The sequence below is a fragment of the Salminus brasiliensis genome, chromosome 11, assembly GCF_030463535.1.
Source record: "Salminus brasiliensis chromosome 11, fSalBra1.hap2, whole genome shotgun sequence".
Lineage (NCBI taxonomy): Eukaryota > Metazoa > Chordata > Actinopteri > Characiformes > Bryconidae > Salminus > Salminus brasiliensis.
The window spans coordinates 2,890,155-2,916,979 of NC_132888.1; the positions used below are offsets into that span (position 1 = coordinate 2,890,155).

Consider the following 26,825-nt stretch of genomic DNA (forward strand, 5'->3'; position numbering starts at 1 on the left):
CACATTTTCTTTATAATTTAGTTAAAATGCAAAAATTCCAAGTGAGTTTGGTGTGAAATGATTCACTGTAGAGTACTCTGACGTTAAATCTAGCTTCTAGTTTTATTCTAGTTTTATTGTAGCTTTAATTTTAGTCTTCTGAATTTGATAGGGAATGTGGATAATGGGAAAAAATGGCAAATTTAAAAAAAATAAATTTTCTTTGGGAATTTGTTTGATCGCTCTTATAGTTTGTGATGTGCGGACCAATGAAAATGGTTAAAAAAGTTATTTTTTTCTTGAAATTAAACCTTTACCATAAATTAAAGTTAAAAGGAATTTTGTAGGTATATTTTGTAAGTCACACATGCTGTAAATTATTGCACTGATATTTAAATGCACTTTACATTACTTTTTATTACTTCTTTTCTGCTCTTATCTAATTTCATTTTTGTTTTTCTGCTTAATACAAATTCTATACATATTTGTACCTGTAAGTAATTTTAATTTTTAAGTGAAAGTGTCCACTGATTGGTCCCCCCTCATTCTGGCACAACAGATCTGACAATTCATGGCATGAACTCCACAAGACCTTGAAAGCATCCTGTGGAATCTGGCACCAAGACATTAGCAGCAGATCCTTTAAGTCCTGTACGTTGATCCATGGTGGGACCTCCATGGACTGCATTAGTGAGCCTTAGGTGCCCATGACCCATTTGGGGCATGTTTGGTAGGTACTGACCACTGCATACCGGGAAAACACCCCACCTCAAGACCTGCCTGATGTTTTAGTGGAGATGTTCTGACTCATTTATCTAGAACTTCACAATTTGGTTCTTTCTCTTGTCCATTTTCTTGCTTCAGCACCTTCGTCACCTTCAAGAACTGACCGTTCACTCACTGCCTAATGTATCCAACCCTTGATAGATGGAGCCAATGTAGATCAAGATAATCAATATGTTCACTTTATCTGTCAGTGGTACTAATGTTATGGCTGATTGGCATATAGTGGACTGTTGTGTATAGGTGGTATGAGGTCTGTGTGTGTAAGAAAAGCTGTACGTTCCTCAGTTGAGCCCTAGGCCCTATTTTTGGTAAATAAAGAGACTCTGTGAAATCTGAAATCGGAGCGTTCTCAAGCCCCGACAGTGAAGTCAGCAAAATATTGGCTTGTCTTTCTCTGATGCACTGAAATATAAGTAAGGATTATGAGTGTTTGCTTGGTTTAAGAAGGAAAATAAGCGCAATACATCAGACCAGCTCGGTTCACTTCATGTGTTTATTTTACGTTCGCTAAGAAGGATGGGCAGACGTGCTGGGACATGCAGACAGAGACAGAGATGACTTATCCTTCGCTCACGTGACTTTCTGCCACTTTCTGCCGCAGTTAGCATTGCCAGGGCTCAAGGCTCGGCCTTCAGACTGACTGAATCAGCTACGCCTCCCAGAATTATAAACAAAATAATTATAATCAAAGGTTAATCAATCGTAGTGAAATCAATCACAGGCTGGCCAACCATACAACAGTAAACCACAAACAAAGCACAGGCTTCATATCATTGCTTGTGTTTTGTTAGCCTGTAATTTCCTGATCAATGATTGGTTAGACTGTGATTGATTAGACTGTGATTGATTAACCTGTGATTTATTGCTGTATGGGAATTGATTGATTAGCCTCTGATTGGTTAGCTTGTGATTGGTAAGTCTATGATTAGTAAACTTGGATGAGTGACTGGTTAGCTTGTGATTGGCTGCCTTGTGATTAATTAGCCAATGATTGATTTAGCTGTGATAAGTTGGCCTGTGATTGGTTAGCCTATGCTCAGTTAGACTATGATTGGTCTATACCTGGTTGAGCCTGTGATTGATGACTATATGGTTGGTTGGCCTGTGCTTGCTTAGCCCGCATTGGTTAGCATGTATCTAGCCTGCTATTAGTTACCCTGTGATATGCTTAGCCTGTGGTTGATTATCCTATAACTGGTTAGTCTGTGATTAGTGAGCCTGTGATTGATTAGCCTATGGTTGATTACCCTGTAACTGGTTAGTCTGTGATTAGTGAGCCTGTTATTGATTAGCCTATGGTTGATTATCCTATAACTGGTTAGTCTGTGATTAGTGAGCCTGTGATTGATTAGCCTATGGTTGATTATCCTATAACTGGTTAGTCTGTGATTAGTGAGCCTGTTATTGATTAGCCTATGGTTGATTACCCTGTAACTGGTTAGTCTGTGATTAGTCAGCCTGTGATTGATTAGCCTATGGTTGATTACCCTGTAACTGGTTAGTCTGTGATATGCTTAGCCTGTTATTGATTAGCCTATGGTTGATTATCCTATAACTGGTTAGTGTGTGATTAGTGAGCCTGTGATTGATTAGCCTATGGTTGATTATCCTCTAACTGGTTAGTCTGTGATTAGTCAGCCTGTGATTGATTAGCTTTTAGTTGATTACCCTGTGACTGGTCAGTCAGTGATTAGTCAGCCTGTGATTGATTAGCTTTTAGTTGATTACCCTGTGACTGGTTAGTCTGTGATTAGTCAGCCTGTGATTGATAAGCCTATGATCGATTACCCTGTGACTGGTAAACCTGTGAGTAATCAGCCTGTGATTGATAAGCTTTCGATTGGTTTGCCTGAAATAGATTACTCTGTGATTGGCTAGTCTATGATTGGCGCACCCACTTGATTCTAAGTGCCACCAGGACTAACTTGCTACCAGAAGTCTGTAGGTTAAAACCTCAAGCTGTATTCTTGGATAAAGGAAAAGGCCCAGATTTTAAGGGGGGCAGCCATGTCCCTGTGTTTGCCTGGGTGGTTTCCTTTTTGGAGTCTCAGTTCCTCTCAGTGTTTCTTCTGCTTTTTTTTTTTAGGGTTTCTTTCTGGACACTGTCGGCCTTAGCGCTGTCCAAGACAAGGGCTGCAGCCATGTCTGATCAGACTGCTTTGGGAGCAACCACAGCCACAATCTGAATTAATTACCGTATCAGTTATTTAATTCTATCCTGGCAAAACAAATATCCTGAAGCTGATGAGGAACGAACTGGTTCCAGATGGTTAGGTGTTGATTTTGGAGAGCCAGGCTGCTGAGCTGAGTGGCAGATTCTCAGACTTCTGTACTGGGTTGTAAGGACGCAAATGGCTTTTACTTGATTTAGCATTAGAACATCACTGTTGTTTGTATTTATCTCTGCTGACGTTTCACGGCTCTGAAGATGACTTTCCTCCACGCTGTATGTCGGACATCAACAAACCGGTTATTTCCAGTCATTTCCGGTAAGAAACCACAGGATCATTGCTTGGTGAAGAGCGTCCAGTCAGCCAGAAGCAGTGAGGTCACCAGAGAAAGGAGACAAAACGCAGTTAGTGCGTCATTTCCTTAAACTGTTTAGGGCCAAAACCTGTATGAACTCCATCACAGACCAGCACGCCACACAGAGGGGACTGATGAAAGATTTCCAAGTGAGTAGACTAAAGCCTCACTTCCTCAGACTTTCTTTTCTTACACAACCCCACCGTCCTGCATTCCTTAGCTGTGCTGTGCCAGGTACTGGCCAAAAAACAACTAAGAGGCATGAGCAACACATCTCGCAGCAAAATCCCAGCCAAATCCGACCTGAGCGGGATTTTAACCACAGTTACATAAACATTTCCGTGATTCCGGAATTAGACGTAATCAAAATAATTAAACAGAAAATGAAAGGGTAATTTATTATGGACATATTTTCTTTAGTAAAACATATTTGTTTGCTTCAGTCTTTTGCCTTGTTCCTGATTGTTTTATTTCAAGTCTTTTTCTGCTGAGTTCCTAGCAATAAAAGAGGTTAGACAGTGGGTTCAAATCCCATGACTGACTGATTGCACCTAGTTGTGTCCTTGGACAAGGCCAGATTATTATTGTAATTATAATTATAATTATAACTATTATTATAAGTAGTAGAAATACCTGGTTGCAGTACTTTATTTTGTATACATTTTAAGATTTGTACTTTACACAAGTATTACTAAAATTGAATAGGCATACTTTTACTTTTACTCAATTACATACTGTGCTACATACATAGCACAGTATCAGCTCTTTTAATTGAGTTACATTGGGATACAGTACCATACTTTTACTATAGTAAAGTTTCAGCTCTTTTAATTGAGTTAGATTGGGGTACAGTACCATACTTTCACTATAGTACAGTTTCAGCTCTTTAATTGAGTTAGATTGGGATACAGTACCATACTTTCACTATAGTACAGTTTCTGCTCTTTAATTGAGTTAGATTGGGATACAGTACCATACTTTCACTATAGTACAGTTTCAGCTCTTTTAATTGAGTTAGATTGGGATACAGTACCATACTTTCACTATAGTACAGTTTCAGCTCTTTTAATTGAGTTAGATTGGGATACAGTACCATACTTTCACTATAGTACAGTTTCAGCTCTTTAATTGAGTTAGATTGGGATACAGTACCATACTTTCACTATAGTACAGTTTCAGCTCTTTAATTGAGTTAGATTGGGATACAGTACCATACTTTCACTATAGTACAGTTTCTGCTCTTTTAATTGAGTTAGATTGGGGTACAGCACCATACTTTCACTATAGTACAGTTTCTGCTCTTTTAATTGAGTTAGATTGGGGTACAGCACCATACTTTCACTATAGTACAGTTTCAGCTCTTTTAATTGAGTTAGATTGAGATACAGTACCATACTTTTACTATAGTACAGTTTCAGCTCTTTTAATTGAGTTAGATTGGGATACAGTACCATACTTTCACTATAGTACAATTTCAGCTCTTTAATTGAGTTAGATTGGGGTACAGTACCATACTTTCACTATAGTACAATTTCAGCTCTTTAATTGAGTTAGATTGGGGTACAGTACCATACTTTCACTATAGTACAGTTTCAGCTCTTTAATTGAGTTAGATTGGGACACAGTAACATACTTTCACTATAGTACAGTTTCTGCTCTTTTAATTGAGTTAGATTGGGGTACAGTACCATACTTTCACTATAGTACAGTTTCTGCTCTTTTAATTGAGTTAGATTGGGGTACAGCACCATACTTTCACTATAGTACAGTTTCAGCTCTTTTAATTGAGTTAGATTGGGGTACAGCACCATACTTTCACTATAGTACAGTTTCAGCTCTTTTAATTGAGTTAGATTGAGATACAGCACCATACTTTCACTATAGTACAGTTTCAGCTCTTTTAATTGAGTTAGATTGGGATACAGTACCATACTTTCACTATAGTACAGTTTCAGCTCTTTTAATTGAGTTAGATTGGGATACAGTACCATACTTTCACTATAGTACAGTTTCAGCTCTTTAATTGAGTTAGATTGGGATACAGTACCATACTTTCACTATAGTACAGTTTCTGCTCTTTTAATTGAGTTAGATTGAGATACAGTAACATACTTTCACTATAGTACAATTTCAGCTCTTTTAATTGAGTTAGATTGGGATACAGTAACATACTTTCACTATAGTACAGTTTCAGCTCTTTTAATTGAGTTAGATTGGGATACAGTACCATACTTTCACTATAGTACAGTTTCTGCATTGTGCATGCATGCAAAAAGGCACATTCTGTTTAGAATATCTGACACAGTGGAAATATCATCACTTTTACCAAACCAGTATGAACACACATATACGACTGTCAGTCATGCTGGGCTTTTAGAGTTGGTGTTTTGATTTTTAAATGCTGACAGATTTTTTTCTATTCGATGCTTATGTAATGGCAGAAAGCACGCCAGGTCAGATAGAGGGTTAGAGGAAGTGAAACTAGGAGAAACTTTCTCTTCCACCTGAAAAGAGTGATGACCCTTCAGAAACAAAGGCACAAAACAACAGCCATACACTGATGATTGAGCAATAAATGAATGAACAGGGTTACATCAGCAACATTACAACTTTGCCAAAAAACAGCATAATAACTTCAACTCTGACCAGACCCAAACTCAAACCTTTACATGCAGCCAGATGCATTGACCACAGACAGGCGGTATTTCCGCCCTCAGAAGGAAAAATATGATCTTGCAGGATTGTGCAATACTGTGTGGGTGGTGGTCCTCAATGAGCATGTTTGGAATACACTCTCTAAGGAATTTGGCAGGTGAGTGTGACTCAGAAGGAGACTCATATCTCCCAGAGGAAGATCCTTCAGGCCAGATAAACACAGAAAACATGTGGGAGAGATGTCTATCACTCTCTCTCTCTCGCTCGCTCCCTTTCTCTCTCTCTTCTTTGGCCACAGGGAAAGCCTAGCCATCCCATAAAACACTAGATGGCTTTTACCTCCATCTAGTGATCATCTTGAGAAAGAAGGGCCACACCAGGTGGAGCAGTGTGGAAGCATTATCGTTCGAGTATGATTACATGGGTACAGTTCAGACTTCCTCTGTACACAAATACAGTAAATACACAAACTAATAACACAAGACTTCAGAATTCAGACAATAAAAACTGCCCACCAATTGTGTTTCAGGTGGCTTATCCCCTTAAAAAGTCTGTGGTCCGCAGGTGGGCCGAACTTGTTATTACAAAAGTCTATTACCAGAGAATAGCCCCACCAGTTTGTACAGACGTCCCTGTAGTTACTGAGTAATACACCTTACTGTGTGCCTAGACGTGTTTAGTATCTGATGTATGTTTCTTTAGTTAACAACGGGTGATGCTAGGCTAATGCTGCTAACAAACACTGGACTTACCCTGTCACCAATCAAAAATTCAGCCCAGTATTTAGCTGTCTTGGTGTCTTGGTTGATCGTCTGGGGTCAGTGATCAATCGTTTATATCGTTTGTATTTTTTGCTGATCTGTTCATTTATTTTGAGCATAAATACTTACACTTACACAGTGCTGCTTTGCCATCAGCAGACAGAGCCTGAGAGAGCACAGTTGGCCGTGCTCCCTCAGGGTGGGTAGATGGTGCTCTCTCCCCTCGTCACTCTTAAAACGATGCCACTCGGGACAGCAGTCTGTTAGCTGGTGCGGTGGAGCCTTCCTCTGAGCGTGTCGGCTGCCCGGCGATGCTGCATCGGCAGCTGTTTGAAAAGAGCCGGTGGCTGGTTTCACATGTATCGGAGGAGACGTTTGGGAGCGTTGCTAGTGCTAGGGGGAGCTGTGAACGGGTGTGTTTATTGGCAGAACCTAATTTTTGAGAAAAGTAATAATTTAATAATTTGTAATTATTTATTTGTAAAAAAATTATGCAGTTAAATTTGACGACCCCAGTAGGCTTAGCATTGTACACTAGTGGTAGCAACTGTCTATTATGGAGTTGGATGACAGACCGGTGGGGAGGGGGGGGGGGTTGTTGGACGAGAGGGTAGCTCTTCTTAATCTTCTTTAGAAGGCCATCACTGCTGGTCCAGAGTGTGTGTAATTACTGAAATCTGGTGCAGCAGCTGTAGGAAACTTTATCAGTAGTTCAATTCATCTGGGAATCATTTCTGAGAAATAGGGAGAGTGACGTGAAAGCATGAGATTACAGCTAATTCTGTGAGTCTCACGGCCAACAAGTGAGATTCTGCAGCATGCAAAGCTCTCCTAGCGTCAGTGGCTCTATTTCTGGCATGTTTTACTTCTGACCAGTTGGACAGCAGCAGGGTACATGTATGACCTTATTATGTATGCTTACAGTGCTCAAACACCAATAAGAACCAGAAATAATAGTATAACTGATTCCTTGATACTCAAACATTAGTGGGACCACTGTTAGTGCCTCTTTCCTTTGTGTAGACCCTTAAGACCCTTTTTTACTCTTGTTTTGAAGTAATGAGCAGAGATGCATTACTGACAACTAGAATATCTCAGCGTTTCTCTAAACATCGGCTGCTTCACCCCGTCGCTTCCCCTGTTCACACACTCACCGCACGAAGCCTAGACCACTATCTGTATCTGACCATTTCCACCTTGTTTTCTACAGTGCGTGGGAACATAAGACGTGGTCTGAAAGTGGTCGGATCTGCTAGACCACAGAAAGGTTGGGCCGCTTTCTGTTTTGGGCAGAGACAGCTGTGTGTTCTGCTAATGACTGGCATGCAAACGGAGTGGCACTGAATTTCCCCTGCAAGCTGCAAAGCTGGGCGTTCTTCACACTTGAGCTGAACATGTCACTGACCTATATTTGTGTTCTTGGCAGCGGTCTTTAGAGTTGCGCAAACCCTCCCTCCAGTAAAAGTGTTTTTTACAGCAGTGAAATAGAAAAAATCATTTTGCTTTTTTCTAAAGAACCTTTAAAGAACCCTCTGGGCAAAATGGGTATGGGGGAAAAGGTTTGATGACTCACAACAGCAGAGCTGTATAAAAACATATATATAACATATAACATATATATGGCAAAAAATAAACAAAAATACAGCTATACAAAATATAAATGCATGTACTGGAGTGGTGTTGCTGGCAGTAATAAGAATTGTAGTAATAGTTGTGTTGATTCCAGTAGTGGTGGCAGCAGTAGAAGTAGTATTAGTGGTAGTAGTAGTAGTAGTAGTAGTAGTAATAGCAGTAGTAGTATTAGTGGTGGTAGTAGTAATAGCAGTAGTAGTAGCAGTAGTGGTAGCAGTAGTAGTAGCAGTAGTAGTATTAGTATTAGTGGTGGTAGTAGTAGTAGTAGCAGTAGTGGTAGCAGTAGTAGTAGCAGTAGTAGTAACAGTAGTAGTAGTAGTAGTAGTAGTGGTAGCAGTAGTAGCAATAGCAGTAGTAGTATTAGTGTTAGTGGTGGTAGTAGTAGTAGAAGTAGTAGCAGTAGTAGTAGTAGTAGTAGTGGTAGCAGTAGTAGTATTAGTATTAGTGGTGTAATAGTAGTAGTAGTAGTAGTGGTAGCAGTAGTAGCAATAGCAGTAGTAGTATTAGTGTTAGTGGTGGTAGTAGTAGTAGTAATGGTAGCAGTAGTAGTATTAGTGTTAGTGGTGGTAGTAGTAGTAGTAGTGGTAGCAGTAGTAGCAATAGCAGTAGTAGTATTAGTGTTAGTGGTGGTAGTAGTAGCAGTGGTAGTAATAACAGTAGTAAGAGTTGTTGTTGCAGAAGCAGTATTAGTAATAGTAGTAGTAGTAGTGTTGATGCTAGTAGCCGTGGCAGTAGTAGTAGTAGAAGTAATAGTAGTAGTAGTAGAAGTAGTGTTAATACTAGTAGCAGTGGCGGCAGCAGTTGTATTAGTAGTAGCAGTGGTACTAACAGTAGAAAGAGTTGTAGTATTAGTGTTGATACTAGTAGCCGTGGCAGTAGTAGTAGTAGAAGTAATAGTAGTAGTAGTTGTAGTAGTAGTGTTGATACTAGTAGTGGTGGCAGTAGTAGTAGTAGAAGTAGTAGAAGTATTAGAGGTGCTGGCAGTAGTAGTGGTGTCAGTAGTAAGAGTTATAGTAGTAATAACAGTAGTAGTAGTGTTAATACTTGTAGTATTGGTGGTAGTAGTGGTAGCAATAGTAGTAGTAGTAGTAGTGGTAATAACAGTATTAAGAGTTGTAGTAGTAGTAGTAGTGTTGACACTAACAGTGGTGGTAGTAGTAGTAGTAGAAGTAGTTGTAATAGTAGTAGTAGAAGTAGTGTTAATACTAGTAGCATTGGTGGTAGTAGCAGTTGTAGTGGTGGTGGTGGTAATAGTAAGAGTTGTAGTAGTAGTGTTAATACTAGTAGTATTTGTGGTAGTAGTAGTAGTGGAGGTAATAAAAGTAGTAAGAGTTGTTGTTCTAGCAGTAGTAGTGTTGATACTAGTAGTGGTGGCAGTAGCAGCAGCAGTAGTAGTAGTAGTAGTGTCAATAGTAGTAGTATTGGTGGTAGTAGCAGCAGCTATAGTAGTAGTAGTAGTGTTAATACTAGTAGCATAGGTGGTAGTAGTAGCTGTAGTAGTAGTGGTAATAACAGTATTATTGGTGATAGTAGCAGTTGTAGTAGTGGTGGTGGTAATAGTAGTAAGAGTTGTAGTAGTACTAGTAGTCTTGATGCTAGTAGTAGTGGCAGTAGTAGTATTAGGGGTGGTGGTAATAGTAAGAGTTGTAGTAGTAGTGGTGTGAATACTAGTAGTATTTGTGGTAGTAGTAGTAGTAGTAGTAGTGGAGGTAATAAAAGTAGTAAGAGTTGTTGTTGTAGTAGTAGTAGTGTTGATACGAGTAGTGGTGGCAGTAGCAGCAGCAGTAGTAGTGGTAGTAGTAGTAGTGTCAATAGTAGTAGTATTGGTGGTAGTAGTAGTAGTTGCAGTAGCAATAGTAATAAGCATGACCGGCATGACCAAGCTAGTTGACCAGCATCACCACTCTGGTTAACCAGCATCACCAGTATCACCAAGCTGATCGACCTGTGTGACCAATCCAATGCAACATACACTATGCTGGTCAGTATCTTACCAGTATAGGTTATGTTTTTACCTGGACGGTCAGCTTTCAAATGCTTTTAACATCATTCTTGTTTGTCTTAATGAAAAATATATATAAATAATAATAAATAATAAATGCATGTCATTTATTTTCACAATTAAACACTTTATAGTATATTTAGTAAATGTGCTAAGCCTAAGATTAGCCCTATAATTTGCTACAGATAGAAAATAAGAGGTGGGTTGGGACCACTTATCATGAGGCCTTCTTCCTATCATGAACCCTACATTCCTTACAAATGAAGCAATCCCATCATCCCTATGTCACTTTTCTACCCTAAAACACTGCTGAACACTAGGCTCTGAGTAAAGCTACAGTGATGTATACAGCAGTATCTCTCTCTCATCTCTCTCCATGCTGAGGCTGGCTCGCAAAGGTGATTTAATCCCCTGCTGTAATCCTCTTACATGCCACTAAATTATGTCTGACTTGTCATCATGATGCCCATGTCTAATAATCTAATACTCAAACAAAAGCCCCTTAGGCCACTCCCATCCACGCCATCGCCACGGCTCCACCAGCTCAGCCCAAAACATTACAGTCCGAACGCTGTCCACTCAAGCCACACAAATCCATCAGGTAAGAATGACCTGCTTTTTTAAACATTATTGTACTCAGTTCAAACAATGTTGAAACCGTGAGGTCATATTACTCTAGGATTTACATGGAACAGTAAGAGAGTTGGTTAGAAGAACACAGTTAGAAGAACACATCTAGAAGGGCATATCTAAAAAAAAAAAACGCACAGCTAAAAAACACAGTTAGAAGAGTACAGTTGGAGGAGCAAAGTTAGAAGAGCACAGATAGAAGAGCACAGTTAGAAGGACCCAGCTAAAAGAACACAATTAAAAGAGCACAGATAGAAGAGCAAAGTTAGAAGAGCACGGATAGAAGAGCACAGATAGAAGAGCACAGTTAGAAGAGCACAGTTAGAAGAGCACAGCTAGAAGAGAGTAGTTAGAAGAGCATAGTTAGAAGAGCACAGCTAGAAGAGAGTAGTTAGAAGAGCACAGTTAGAAGAGCACAGCTAGAAGAGAGTAGTTAGAAGAGCACAGCTAGAAGAGAGTAGTTAGAAGAGCACAGTTAGAAGAGCACAGCTAGAAGAGAGTAGTTAGAAGAGCACAGCTAGAAGAGAGTAGTTAGAAGAGCACAGTTAGAAGAGCACAGCTAGAAGAGAGTAGTTAGAAGAGCACAGCTAGAAGAGAGTAGTTAGAAGAGCACAGCTAGAAGAGAGTAGTTAGAAGAGCATAGTTAGAAGAGAGTAGTTAGAAGAGCATAGTTAGAAGAGCACAGCTAGAAGAGGGTAGTTAGAAGAGCATAGTTAGAAGAGCACAGCTAGAAGAGAGTAGTTAGAAGAGCACAGTTAGAAGAGAGTAGTTAGAAGAGAGTAGTTAGAAGAGCACAGCTAGAAGAGAGTAGTTAGAAGAGCATAGTTAGAAGAGCACAGCTAGAAGAGAGTAGTTAGAAGAGCCCAGCTAGAAGAGAGTAGTTAGAAGAGCACAGCTAGAAGAGAGTAGTTAGAAGAGCACAGTTAGAAGAGCACAGCTAGAAGAGAGTAGTTAGAAGAGCACAGTTAGAAGAGCACAGCTAGAAGAGAGTAGTTAGAAGAGCACAGCTAGAAGAGAGTAGTTAGAAGAGCACAGTTAGAAGAGCACAGCTAGAAGAGAGTAGTTAGAAGAGCATAGTTAGAAGAGCACAGCTAGAAGAGAGTAGTTAGAAGAGCACAGCTAGAAGAGAGTAGTTAGAAGAGCACAGCTAGAAGAGAGTAGTTAGAAGAGCACAGCTAGAAGAGAGTAGTTAGAAGAGCATAGTTAGAAGAGCACAGCTAGAAGAGAGTAGTTAGAAGAGCACAGTTAGAAGAACACAGCTAGAAGAGAGTAGTTAGAAGAGCACAGTTAGAAGAGCACAGCTAGAAGAGAGTAGTTAGAAGAACCCAGCTAAAAGAACACAATTAGAAGAGCACAGTTAGAAGAGCATAGTTAGAAGAACACAGCTAAAAACACAGTCAGAAAAACAGTTAAAAGAACAGTTAGAAGAACAGTTAGAAAAACACAGCTAGAGGAACACAGTGAGAAAAACACAGCATAAGAATGCAGTTAGAGGAACACAGTTAGAACAGCACAGTTAGTAGAGCACAGCTAAAAGACCACATCTAGAAGGGCATATCTAAAAAGGCACAGCTAAAAACACAGCTAGATCAGCACAGTTAAAAGGACACAGCTAGAAAAACGCAGTTAGAGGAACACAGGTTTGGGTGATGGTCTTCTCTGTGAACTCCAGTCACTGATCACCTGATCTACTTTAATGAAAGTTGATTGATAAAGATGGTGATGAAGTTTGTGATGGTTGGCAACTCGGAATACTGGTCTTTGTCTTCAAGAGAGCAGGACATTGTGAAGCTAACTCACTCACACAGACACTCACATTGGATTTGTATTGGTTCAGTTAACAAATGGAATTGTGATAATAGTAGGTACGAAGCAAACAGGGAGGAGAGTCACTCTACAGAACGGGTCCCATATCAAAATTTTTACCAAGAACACTTTTTTTCAATCCACAACATGATAGAGATGAACATATTTCCCCATCTCATGCATAAAACCTGTATTAATATTATCATTACTATTCAGAAATGGGAGCCATGTTCACAATAAAACATATCAGGGTGGTATGTGACGGGGTGGTAAATCTCATCTTAAAATGGCTGCAGTTTTTCATGTGGTCCAGTTCATGACCTAGCACACATGCTAATCAATTTAAAATATTATTGTCTTTGCATTAATAGTGTAAAAATAGTGTGTGACGGGGTGGTTGAGTCAAGCTTGACTGACCTTATGAAAAATAATCAATGCAAAAAAGGTATCAGAATTTGCTCCTGGGTGCTCCAGAGGCTTAAATGATGTGACTTTCCCTTTGTTTTTGTTTACTAAAGCGATAGGACAGTATTTATATCCAAATCAAGTTAGTGTGACGGGGTGGTAAGTCAAACTGAGGGACACAACAAATAAGCTTTTTTATTGTTAATAAGAGTATTGTATAGAAACAGGGCACAAATTTAATTTTAACAATAATAAAGATTTGATTAACAAGTCAAATTTATTTGATGATATTTTATTAATGTTAATGTCACATTTGGATGTGGAAATGGCCATGTACTAATAATAATTAAAAAGAAAGACATATATATATATAATTAATTAATTTATTATATAAATAATACAAAATTCTAAACTAAATGAATAAAACAGTAAAAAAAAATGAATTAAACATTTTGTTTTTCTTTTAATATTTTTTTATTATTGCTTTAGCATATTTTTTGTCCCTACTAAAGCAAGTTGCAAGCGGCACCTTTTTGCTGTGGGCATTGCTCAAAGCGCAATAGGAAATGTCTAATATTGTTAAAGGAGGTAGCGGTCTATAAGAGCTTCAATAAAAAAGACTGACGTCAGTACACTTTGATGACTGATGGTGGCTTTAAGAAAGACGCCAGTGCAGTTTATCGTGCCATGAAGTGGTTGGCCCTCTTACATGTGACAGCATGCACAGGGACTTCCCCTTTCACCTTTACCCAACAGTAGAGTTACTACATGCTTCAGCTTCCATATAACCATAACAGGATCATGTCCTGTTTGGATTTCTGTCCAACTGACAAATAACCAACCAGCATAATTACTGTTTATGCTCAAGAACTCATAGACGCTCCACAGGTGTCCACTGAAACCCTCGATCACGTGTATAATCCTATAATCCTGCCTCAAACTCGATAAGCTTAGGTGACACTGACAGCTTCAACATGTCGCACAGTACATTTATAATCCACTCCTCTGCAGTTACATCATCCCAGACGGAGCCACTGAACCCTTTTCTTTCTTTTCTTTCAGTCGAATTGACCCACACCCTGCCCACAATAGCAGAGCTTACCATGCTACTGTCGCTAGACTAGACGAGTTTAACATGTCGAAACAGGTTTTTGCTATTTAGTCTATAGTTATAAAGTTTGTTGGGTGCTAATACTAATATAATATTAAATCTGACATGCAATTTTATTTATTACATGTATTTGTTTTATTTATTATTTGTATTTATTATATTTTAGCATGTGCAAATGTATTAGTACAGATTTACAATTCTGAATTTCATTTAACATGTTTTAAATTCTACAGATGAATGTAATGTAGGACCTTTTTGGAAAGACATGCAAGTTAATGCAAATAACTGAAGAAGACTGATTTGTGACTTGCTATATTTGCAAATACAAACCATCATCATGCATCATCACAAACAGAGAAACTGGGCCCACACTTTTTTCTTTCAGTTAATTTGACCCATTGCTAATACTAATCTAATATGAAATCTGACATGCAATTTTATGTATTATATTTTATTTATCTTTTTTTATTTATTTATTAGTTTTATTTATATTATTATATTTTAGCATGTACAAATTTATTAGTACAGATTCCATTTTTTTTTCAATACCAATTTTTACAATTTTGCCTGTAATTTAACATATTCTGAATTCCACATGTGAAAGTAATTTAGGGCCTTTTTGCAAATTATTGAAAAAAAATGCTAAATTTATAAAACAAATCCATCATCATGCATCATCACAAACAGAAAAACTGAACCCACATTCTTTTCTTTCAGTCAAATTCACCCATGCTCTGCCCACAAGTCATTTGTACCAAGATGTTGCTAGACTGGACAGGTGTAACATGGAAAAATCTGCTTTGGCTTTAATCCACAGTTTCCTAATATGACAAATCTAAAACAATAACATGTAAATACTGGTTAGAAATGAAATTTCACATGCATTGTTTTGCTGCCAATACTTCTTTTTATTATATATGATTATGTATTGAAAGATTTCAGAAATGGTTTATTTATTAATTTCGTACTTTAATTATAATATTCTCAAAATTCTTAGAAACATGGATGTTCTGATTATTACATGTTCACATTGTCTTTTTTTTGGTAAATTTAAATCTCATCCAACCCAATATGACATTGCGGTACATTTATATTTACATTTACGGCATTTAGCAGACGATCTTCTGCAGAGTGACTTACAAAAGTGCTTCACTGTTTACTCAGAAAATACCCTTAGCTAGTTCGCATCCGCTAGAGTCCAAAAGATCCCTCTGAGTGTAGATGCTACTAAATACAGAAGTCAGCACGGAGACCACAATACTCTACATACTCTACACACTCTGACTGAATGTAGAATCATCCTTAATCCTAAATCTTAAGTGTGAAATAAGGGCTGATTTAAGTTCAGTAAGTGTAAAGACGCCGAGCGACTCTGCTGTTCGGACACCCAGAGAAAGTTTGTGCCACCACTTGGATGCTTGTCTTCCGTGGATTCCATGCGGGTCAGAGCTGGTTGATTGAGCTCTTACGTGTCGGTGTGATCATGTGTGTCATCAGCATACCAGTGTCCAAAACACACCATTTAAGGCTAGATTTCATTCACAGTAGTTTCAGTCAATCATCTCAAGCCGTACTTGAATCTGGAAGGGCTTCTTGGTACAGATAACTGATCTTTTGACCATTTTGGCCATCAAGTATGGAGGGGCTGGCTGGTCCAGTCTTGGCTTTGTAGGCCAGCATCAGGGTTCTGAATCTGACGTCAGGGAGAAGACAACGCAGCAGAAAAGCTGAACATGGTGACCCATGCCGCTGCATTCTACGTTAGTTGCAAGGGTCTGGAAGATCAGGCAGAAGGGAGCAGCACACAACTCAGGCTCAATCATTTCAAAATAACTAATTAGATCAGTAGCATCTGCAAAGCAACAGCCATTGTGGATGATCCCACCCACCCTTCACACAAACTGTTGTCCCTCCTGCCATCGGGAGGAAGGTATCGCAGCATCCGGTCCAATACGAGAAGACTCTGCAATAGCTTTTTCCCACATGCCATCAGACTTCTCAACTCCAGAGACTAAATGTATGGTCTGCTCCATACATACAGAACACACACACTCATTCACCCAATGCGAATCCCAGACTATGTGAAAGCATTGAACTACATACTACCTCACTACGTCACTGGACTCTTTGCACTTGAATTGCACATTGCATTTTGCACATACCTGTTAATTATTTAAAAAAATAGCTCCTGAACCTGTGCTGCACTCTACTGTTTTTAACATAGTATGCACATTTTAATGTGTGCTCTGTATATCGCTGAAATGACAATAAAGCCTCTTGACTTGACTTATTGTCATGTTGTCAAGTTAACACCATTTGAAGACACCTGGCATAAACGATACCAGTGAAACAATCACTGAACACAAACGTATATACAAATTAAATGGCCTATATTAATCCAGGGTGTGGATTTGGTGTGAAATGCTCAGTTCCAGATAAACGGACTGAATAATAATTATTCACTGTGTTAGTTAATTAAACCAGGCATCTAAAGAGTAAATAGCTCATTGGGCTTTCAAGTGGGGCAGCTGTATATACCTTGGCCCTATCATCCTTGTACGTTCATCCTTGTATGTTTTTTAATAGATTTACCAGTGTTTACCATGAATTACATTACATGCCTGTACCCTATATGGACAAAAGTATTGGGACACACCTCTGAGTCATCGAATTCAGTGGTTTCATTAAATCCCATTGCCATATCTGTGTAAAATCAAGCCTCTAGTCCTACAGTCTGCCTTTCTTACACACATCAGTGAAAGAACGGGAGGTTCTAAAGAGCTCACTGAACTCCAGCGTGGTTCTGTATGTAATAGGAGACACCGCTGCACCACCAACAACAAGTCAGCTGGTGAAATTTAGGCCTTCCCTCCTAGATCTTCCTCCATCAGCTGTGAGTGGTGTTATTATTGAACAGTGGAAGAGTTTAGGAGGAACCACAGAGAGCAACTCAGTGAGCCACCAGAGCGGGGTCAGGGCCGAGTGCTGAGCTCCTCAGAGTGCAGAAAAGCCTCCAACTGACTCCATAACTGCAGCAGAGCTCCAGACCTGCTGCTGCTGGTAGAGCTTAGAGCAAAGGGGGACCAGCTCCTTATTAATAATGCCTATGGGTTTAGAATGTGAAGTCCTAAAAGCTCCTGTAGGTGTAATGTGTATGTGTCCCAATACTTTTGTCCATGTAGTGTACTTGAACTGCTCATTTGAACTTGTGAAATTAGCAACAGTAAGATCCGACCTAGCAACACAACAACTCGCTGTGGGCACAACAGAGTTCTGCAGTCTCGCTAAAGAGGATAAAAATGGACGCTTGAGAAATAAAGGTTAATTCCGCTCACTGTGAAGCAATGTTCTCAGAACAACAAGGAAACTTGTCCTGCTCCTTGGTTTTTGGGAACTGAAGGGGAAATTGCATGAAGTGGGCAAATTCTGACAGCCACCAACATCCTCATTTATTTCCTTTACTGTTCTGGCATTAGGAACTTGAAAACTGAAGTGCTGTTGTTTCTCTGTGCAGATTTATCATAAGGATGTCAGGCTCTGGGGATGAGGAGGAACTGCCAGCAACACACACAGGTACCAAGAAGACAGTAGACGTCTGAAAACCTTGCTGAATCATAGTCTACAGGTCCACACATGCCAGACGGCCTTTAGGTCATTAGAGGCTGCTGCATTCAAATGGTCCTGATGAACACAAAGGTTTGGCATTGGTGTGTTTACATCACCATCAGGCAAGAAAGTGTGCAGTCTCGGCCTATCACACACACCAAGAATGGGTTTACGTAATGCTGGACTTCTCTTTACCGTGCTTAGCTAACACCCAGAGTACAAACGTATAATGAATGACTGCAGTGTGGACATCACACACAGCAACCATAAGCCTTATCTTTTATTACTCATAACTCCAATCCTATTTTCCACTATGCTGCGCTGCTTGTGATAAATCTCAGCATAGCTTGCAGGATACCTTCACTTCACTGAAACACAGGCCTACGTCCAAAGGCCCATGGGTTATTGCTGTTTCATGGTTTTGTATAGGTGTCATCATTATCCAGACTGAGTTGTGACCATATTAGGAGCTTCAGAAACCACATTTTCCTCTATTAGGAAAAAAATATATAGACCTGTTCCACCTCATGCCGTCAAAACAGCTCTGGCTCGTCAATGCATGGGCTTCACTCGGCCTCTGAAGGTGTCTTGTAGTATCTGGCATCAGGATGTTGTGAGGTGGGCAGGGCCTCTATGAGCATCAATGAGCCTTTTGGCAACCAGGACCCTGTCTCCAGTTCACCACTTGTCCTTCCTTGGAGCACTTTTGGTAGGTACTGACCAGTGCATACTGGGAACACCCCACAAGACCTGCGTGATGTTTTGGTGGAGATGTTTTGATGGTCGTTTATCTAGAACATCACAGATTGGTTCTATCCTGCTTCTGTCAGGAGAAGGCAGATTTCTACTAGATTTCTACCATTGCTGTGAGGAATTGATTGCATACAGCAACAAGAGCATTACTGAGGTCAGTATGTTGGCTGATCACCACCCTATCTCATCCTCAACTCCCCAACTCCCCAACTAAAGTATTAGATGGAGCACCACCACCATCATTCCAGAGAACACAGTTCTACCGCTCCAGAGCTCAATGCTGGGGAGCTAATCTTTGCTATCTATGCTAATCCCTAAGTAGTTTGTATTCACCATTGACTAGAAAACATGGACATGGTGGTTCTATTCATTTCCGTTCTATAGAAATAAAGCCAAAACTGTCCGCCATCTTGTCAAATTAGCACTCAGAGTCTCCGCAGTAGAGGCCAAAGGCAAAACCAGACTCGCCTACTCATTTGGTAGACCCACCCCCTTCACCCAGACCCAGCCTCAGTGTCTCAGACCGTCTTCACTGAGCTTCCAGCACTGAAGCAGAGCTCAGCTCAGCTCAGCTCCTCCATGTACTGAACAGAAAGGGGGCGCCATGCAGGTCCTGCTGCAGACGAGCGGCTTCTTCCAGCCAAGGCTGTCTGTCTGTCAATCACTTCATTCCTAAGTGTAGCCCCGCCTTCTTATGATAGAGCAGAGTATGGGTTAAAAACTGATTTCTGGGGGGAAATTAAAAATGGATATCAGCACAGGGAGACTAACTGTTGGAGTTTGGAGACATTGGAGATGGAAAGACAGTTTAGATGAGGGAAATGAGACGGGAAATGGGCGGGGTTTTGTCACTGTTTTGTCACTGAAACATATGGGGATGGCCGGAGCTACACATCATACCACGACCAGTGGTTGCAGACCTGTGGTTGCTTCACTTTGGAGAGGCATTGCTCTGTCCATGCTTTCCACAACCATTGGTATTCACTACTAGGGGTGTTGGCATGTTAAGCAAAGCATTCTTTACATTTTTGGAGAGGTGGTGTATGTGATTTCACTTCCAGGGAATGACATAAAAATCAGTATGTATTCCATGCGGGTCAGAGCTGGTTGATTGAGCTCTTACGTGTCGGTGTGATCATGTGTGTCATCAGCATACCAGTGTCCAAAACACACCATTTAAGGCTAGATTTCATTCACAGTGGTTTCAGTGAATCAGTGTTCAGAAGGGAAACACAGATTATCCCTACCTGGGTTTACGTCACGTTATATGTCAACCTGTGGCTCCTACAGGCCCCAAAGGAGTGATCCACGACTGGAGGAAATTTAAGTTAGAAAGTGAGGACCATGAAAGCATGCCCCAGAAACGGAGAGAGCTCCTGAGACAGATGTCCAACCCCAGACCCAACCATGAAGATGATCCAGAGAGAGTTAACCGCAAGGTCAGTGGGCCTGCACCACATCACAGAAGTAGGTGTAGTGGTCTCAGAAAGTTTAATAATGTCCTAAAGTTCTAATTTTATCTACAGCTTAAACCATTAATGCCTGAAACTGTCCATACATGTCTATACTGTATGTAAGCTTCCCTGAGCACAAATCCGATCAAACAAACGAATCAGACAATATGGCTAAACGGATTTGTGTCAATTATTTATCAAATTAAATCTCACAATAAACCAGTAAATCACATGAGTTTCAGCAAGACCCAGCAGTGATCATTTGTAATTAATAGACGTGGATAGGTTTTTAGGCCGGATATAGTCTATCGAGTTTTGGGTAACACTTCACTTGAACCCTGCTACATAAAACTGACATAATCATGCCATTAACAGGTTATGACAGGTGTCCATGTGATATCATGACAGTTTTTCTTTCACTTGCTAACTGAAAGTCATGCCAAAGTCATGTTATAATGATGGTACAAAGTAAGGCCTAAGGCTACAGTTAGGGCCTAGAGTTAGGGCTAGGATAAGGGCAAGGGTTGGGGTTCTAATTATGGCTAGGACCAGGGTTAGAGTTAGTTGGACGGTATCCACTTTATTCATACTGTTATACTGTCTCTAAATAATACCTCATTATACGGTATCAACGTTAAACGAGTGTTCAGCAGTTTTATGTCTATAATTTAATAAATGTTAAACCATCAATCTGAAAGTTACAAATGTTGAACTGCTCACCACAGAACTAATTTGAGCCTGGCTGACAGAAAGCCCACTAATAAACTGAAAGAAATCTGAAAAAATGTAAAATTTTTCTCTCATGTTTTTGGATCTGTAGCCCACTCGCTATGCTAGCCTTTGCTTAGCTAGCTCAGCCACAGCTCCTCTGAGTATCCTACGGCCTAGTGCCGCCCATAAACTCTGTGTCTGAGAGCGTAAACTTGAGCGCCTGGTGTTAGGAGTAACAGAAAGTCGTAATGAGAGACCGGTTCTGTCGTGTTTGGACTTGTAGCCGGCTATCTAGGCTTAGATAAGTTAGCTAGCTAGCAGGCTAAACCCCACAGTACAGGCCATGTTCCAGCTAACTAAGGCTCAAATCACACCCTCACTCTATGGCTCTCTTAAATCCCCACGGGGGAATGAGCGTATTTGGCCGTGAGCTAGATAGACGTAAAACATAAATCTGACACAACAGACAGGTCTTAACTTTGAAATACCGTCAAAATTTTTGGATACGTCAACATTTTTAAATATGGCGGTCACAGTATTAACGTTATACCACCCAAGCCCTGTTAGAGTTAGGTGATTAGGCAATTCACAAGACAGCAAGTCATAGCACATCATCATCATTGTGGTAGGATGTCTGGTAACACAATGTCCTGGAGTTCCGGGAGTTCCTGGAGTTCCGTCACGGCATGGTTTTGTGTTTCCGCTGCTCTAACACACCTATGGTTGGGTTATTATCAGGAACTCTTTCTTCAACTGAAGCCCTGAGGACTGGAATTGGGAAACATGGTGGTTATACAACTAGGCAAATGACTATGAGCTGATATAAAAATGGAACGATGACCTAATTATACTTTTTGGGAACTTCTCTCCTGGATGGCTTAGCATCTTCATCTTCTTCACAGCAGCATTTCTTAGGATTCCTAAAGATGCCTTGGTGTTCTAGATAGCACACTGAGAAAGAAAGACACTAAAACAGCTGTACTAACATCAAATAAAACCTGGGCTCATAGTGAGAGGTAGAGTTCAGTGGAAGCTTGTGGAAGTAGAGTTGCTCTATGTATCTCTAAAAATCCCTAGAAGTTACAACTTCTTGGACTGAAAATGAATGGAGGTATTTCAGAGTGTCCATAATAGCAATATCATATGTTGAATATTGCTGTAAATCTTTAATATATATATATATATATACATATATGAACACCTATATACACTATATTGTGTTTATATACCACTGTATTGGGATAGCAGTGGCTATACGCAAGGCCCTTCACCCTCTCTGAACCCGGGTGGCACAGCAATACTTAAACCGCAGGGGAGCAAACTCTGTAATATGGCTCTCACCTACCAGGAAAGCATGAGCACATGGGCGCACACACACACAACCACACACACAGTGAGAGAGAGAGAGAGTGAGAGACATTGAGAAAGAGGAAGAGAGAGGCCAAGAGCCACAGTAATTATTACTGGTTCTAACGTTTTTTTCGACAGGCGTATTTCCACTTGCCTGACGGGATCCGATCACAGGTATCGAATTCTGTTTACACTTGTATTAAATGTGGACAAGATCCGTCTCTGATCACCTCCAAATGTGGTTTGAGTGGTCTGATCATAATCCGATCACTTGGGGGTGTTTACAGCTGCCTTTTGATGCAAGTACAAAAACGCTGTTAATGGCAGGTGTAAACAGGGTCCTAGGATTTTCATAAGAGATGTTGTAGGCCCTGTTCACGTATGTATTAATACATATGTCTCGGGTGGTCCAATTACAAATGATTGGCAAAATGCATAGCCATTCACACCTGGCATTTCAAACGAGTCTCCTGTGAGCCCTTGTGATCGGATTTCTCACATCATTTCCGCTGGAGGAGGAGCATGGCGCACATAAATAATGAACCAGTCGAGATTTGGCACCTAGTTTCACCAGCCACGAATATCACTTTATCCATTAGTTTGTTCGTTATTGTAGCGAGTTCAGCTAACTCGTGCAGGCGGTGAACGGTGTGGTCTTGCGGTACTGACTGTGTTTGACCGGGCGGGGCTTTGCTGTCAGAGATGCTTTGGCGTTCACACTACAAGAATAATGTGGTCATATGCATCTCTGACCACCTCCCAATGTGGTTTGGGTGATCGGATTATGATGGATCACCCAGGATGCATGTTAATGCCAGGTGTGAACGGGCATTTAAATTGATATTTTTATTATGTATATATTTTTTTATCTTTTATTATTTATATTGTGTATATAGTGGTCATTTATCTACGTTTTTGCATCTGAGTGTCTTGCTATCCCTTTTCTTCTGTGACGCTGAGAATTTCCCCACTGTGGGACTAATAAAGGATCATCTTATCTTATGAAGGTTCTTCAAAGCCTTTGAAAGCCTCTTCTATGCCCATGCTTAAAGATCCCTTAGGTTGCCAGCAATCTTAGGTTGGATCTGCAACCTTTATCTAAAGGGAAACGTTAATTACCAAAAGCTAAACCAAACAGATGAGTTTTCTGCCTAAAATTGAAGATTGAGGCTGAATATTATCTGGAAGGTTATTCCAGAGTTTGCTGGGGCTTTCTGAATTTTGGGAACTAGTATAACGCCAGTGTCATGGCGTGCTAGGCCAGACACGAAGGGATGAACACTCGCAGAGATGGAATCCAATGCAAGGGGGTTTATTCAAACAAACGAACATAAAAAGCAAGAGTGCGAAAAACATGAGCAGCAATGAGAGGGTAATACCGTGAACAAAACCGAAACACCTTGCTGGGACGTGGGTAGCCAGTGAATCCTGACAGTGAGCGAACGAGCCTCGTTAATAACATGGTTAGCAGGTGACCTGCTCCTGAACCGTGGATCATGGAGCTGAAGCTGACTGGTAACACACCTCTAGTCGTACGGGGAACCTCTCGAGCGACCTCAAGGCTCCAAACAATACAATTCTCGGCGTTGAACCATGGAGTTGAGGCTCCTTAAGTATCCCCAGTCCCAGGTGAAACACATGAATCGACGCACTGAACCAAACACGTGAACACAAAAGTCCTTATTTGTGGAGGGCGCGATACCAAGAGCCTGACAGCCAGCACCCTGTTAGCTAAGCAGTTCTTAATAAGCGACATTTGATTAAACCATAACTCTGATTTGTAATTTGTGACCCAAAACAGATGAGCGTCCAGGAGTACGAGATGATCAAGGAGGAGGACGAGCAAAGTCTGAAGAAATATCGCAAGCAGTGCATGCAGGAGATGCATGAGCGCCTGAGCTTCGGGCCTAAATTCGACAGCGTTTTCGAGCTGGAGAGCGGGGAGGCCTTCCTGGAGGCCATCGAGAACGAGCACCACCTGACGCTTGTCGTCGTGCACATCTACGACAACAGCATCAAAGGCTGCGATGGGCTGAACAACTGCCTGACCTGCCTGGCTGCCGAATACTCCAGCGTGAAGTTCTGCCGAATCCAGGCGTCCGTCACGGGGGCTGAGGAGCGCTTCTCTGACGACGTTTTGCCCACATTGCTGGTGTACAAGGGCGGAGAGATGCTGGGCAACTTCATCTGCATCACAAAGCACTTCAACGAGGAGTTCTTCGCCACCGATGTGGAGAACTTCCTCAACGAGTACGGCCTGCTGCCGGAGAAGGAGTTTGCCGCCTGCCCTGACGAGGAGGAACATGGGGTGGAATGATCTGGAACGATTGTGCTGGTGGAGGAGAGGCCAGGACAGGTGGTGGGACTACCCAGAGTGGGAGAGATCCCAGCAATACTGATGGTTATGATCTCAACATGCATAGAGGCTCATTAACTCACATGCTTTACACTGAGTTGTCATGTGTACCTACTGTCATTGGCCATTTTATCAGAAACAGATACCATATAGTTACTTTTTTTTAATGAGCACCACTTTGATACCATATACAGTGTTGCTGCTGATAATGGTCCACCACCCAAATAATACACTATATGTCCAAATGTTTCTGGACACCCCTTCTAATGAATGCATTCAGCTACTTTAAGTTGTACCCATTGCTGACACAGGTAAGTACTGCCAATAGAATAGGACACTAGCAGCAGGTAAACATGGTAGCTATTGGCACCATGCTGCCTAATGCCAGGCGTGGCCTAGAGAGGTATAAAGCCCTCCAGCATTGAGGAGCTGTGGAGCAGTGGAAGAACTGTGTTCTCTGGAATGATTGATGTTGCTCCATCAAATACTTTTGGGATGAGTTGGAGATGTCGATAAATGCAATCAAATTCTCCAATCAATGCTCCATAATCAAGTAGAAAGCTTGGACAGCAGAGACAGTTACACCAACCTTGATTTCAGAAGAAAAATGAATGAGCAGGTGTCCCAATACTTTTGTCAGTATAGTGTCATCACGTGTCATCAAGCATTTCTAATAAATGGCCAATGATTGTACATACAAGATGCACTTTATGGAAATCAAGGCTATTAACGGGTGGTTTGCTACAGTAAGAGCCTCTACTCTTCTGGGACGGCATTGCACTAGATGTTGCACTAGATGACTGCATTCAACCAACCCCATGAAAACATTAGTGAGGATAGGGTCTGATGTTGGATGATCAATTGTGATCAATTCAACTTATCCCAAAGGTGTTGGCTGGAGCTCCACACTTCCACTGCTTCCACTGTGCTCTAGAGCATCCTATTCTATTGGTTCTAATGCTTTTCTATGGAGCATTTTCTATTGCCTGTGTCAACACCTCAAAGTAGCCAAATCAGAAGGGGTGTCTGGATACTTTTGGACATTCAGTACAGGCAACTCAGATGTTCACAATTCTAAAGAACCTTCACTACAGTTTGCTGTGCATTGATAGGGACCTTCCCCTCCACCTGTGGAACAAGGACTGAGATCATTTTTACAACCCAAAGCAAGATGCTTCTAATCAGTAGATGCCCAAGGACAACAAGACAAATCATCAAGCCTATGACGGGACACCATCAACCCCGTAGTCCTGAGGTCTACTGAGGTCAGCAGTGTTAGTAGAGTTACAGATATAGCAACAGGCCCACACCTGAGCTCACAGTTTCTCAAGGACCTCATAGTATGAAGGCTATCTTAAGGCGTTTTCACACTAGAGCTTTTTTCCAGACTCAGGTCCACTTGCTCAGTGAGTTCGGTACATTTGGTCAGGTGTGAAAGCTGTTTTTGAGTCCGGGAGCAGCCCCGAGCACTGCGCTGTGGCCCTCCTGAGGTCAGCGGTATGGGGTTAGCGTTAAGCGGACTGTAGTTGGTCGGCTGCAGGTGTGGAAGCTATCGGATCTTCGCCGGCTGAGTGTTTGTATTTAAAGAAAATGAAGAAATTTGATAAACAGATGAACCTAGGCCCTACTATTAAGTGACGAAATAGCGCGATCGAGCTACAGTTCGAGCAGAATTTGCCTGTGTAAATGCAAACCGGCGCTAATAATAAGCCCCTCCCCCAAACAAGCACATCATTGGTCCTGGGTGCGGACTTGTGTATTCGGGACAAGTGTGAAAACGCCTTTAAATAAAGTGGAGAGAGTGTTCAATGCGATGCTCTCTCCACCATTTAACGCAGTCTTTGTACTATGAGGCCTTCGTGAAATCCAGCCCAGTATGAGTACACTATTAATAATGGCAGAAGTTGATTTCAAGTGTTTTTGAGATTCAGACTAAGAGAACAAACTGCTTTTTATTCTAACAATTCTAAAAAATGCTTTATTTGACTTGAATAAAACCAGATGAACTGCTTATGGCCACTAGGACAATTCTTTACAGCCTTGGAAACTCACAGCACACTTACAGCACTACCTCAACCCAAGAGTACATCCAGCTCCAGATCCTCATTAGGAATTATTATTATTATTATAGCCAGAAAAAAAAGGAGCTTCATAAATCATATAAATCTTTCTTTACTGTGTTCTTTGAGTGATTTCATAGAAGAACCCACCATCAGGTCTTCCTTAAAGGACCATGATTGCGAAAAAGAGTTGTGAATTCAACCATTTTTAAGGTTTAAACAAGTAAGTTTTTTTTCCCCTC

At 40.9% G+C, this 26,825-nt stretch overlaps 1 protein-coding gene across 1 annotated transcript; it reads left to right on the forward strand.

The window, feature by feature from the left end:
* The first annotated feature begins 17,812 nt into the window (after positions 1-17,812).
* Positions 17,813-24,484, forward strand: pdca (phosducin a). Its single transcript, XM_072691423.1, has 3 exons — positions 17,813-17,866; positions 19,943-20,091; positions 23,969-24,484. The coding sequence occupies exons 1-3, from the start codon at positions 17,821-17,823 to the stop codon at positions 24,482-24,484; spliced, it is 711 nt and encodes a 236-aa protein (XP_072547524.1). The 5' UTR covers positions 17,813-17,820.
* The last annotated feature ends 2,341 nt before the right edge of the window (positions 24,485-26,825 follow it).

Excerpts from the sequence above, each read along its gene's own strand:
- pdca (XM_072691423.1), top strand. The coding sequence starts at position 17,821 with ATGTCAGGCTCTGGGGATGAGGAGGAACTGCCAGCAACACACACAG. Across the intron at positions 17,867-19,942 it reads ACTGCCAGCAACACACACAG|GCCCCAAAGGAGTGATCCAC; the intron begins GTACCAAGAAGA and ends TGGCTCCTACAG. Across the intron at positions 20,092-23,968 it reads CAGAGAGAGTTAACCGCAAG|ATGAGCGTCCAGGAGTACGA; the intron begins GTCAGTGGGCCT and ends GACCCAAAACAG.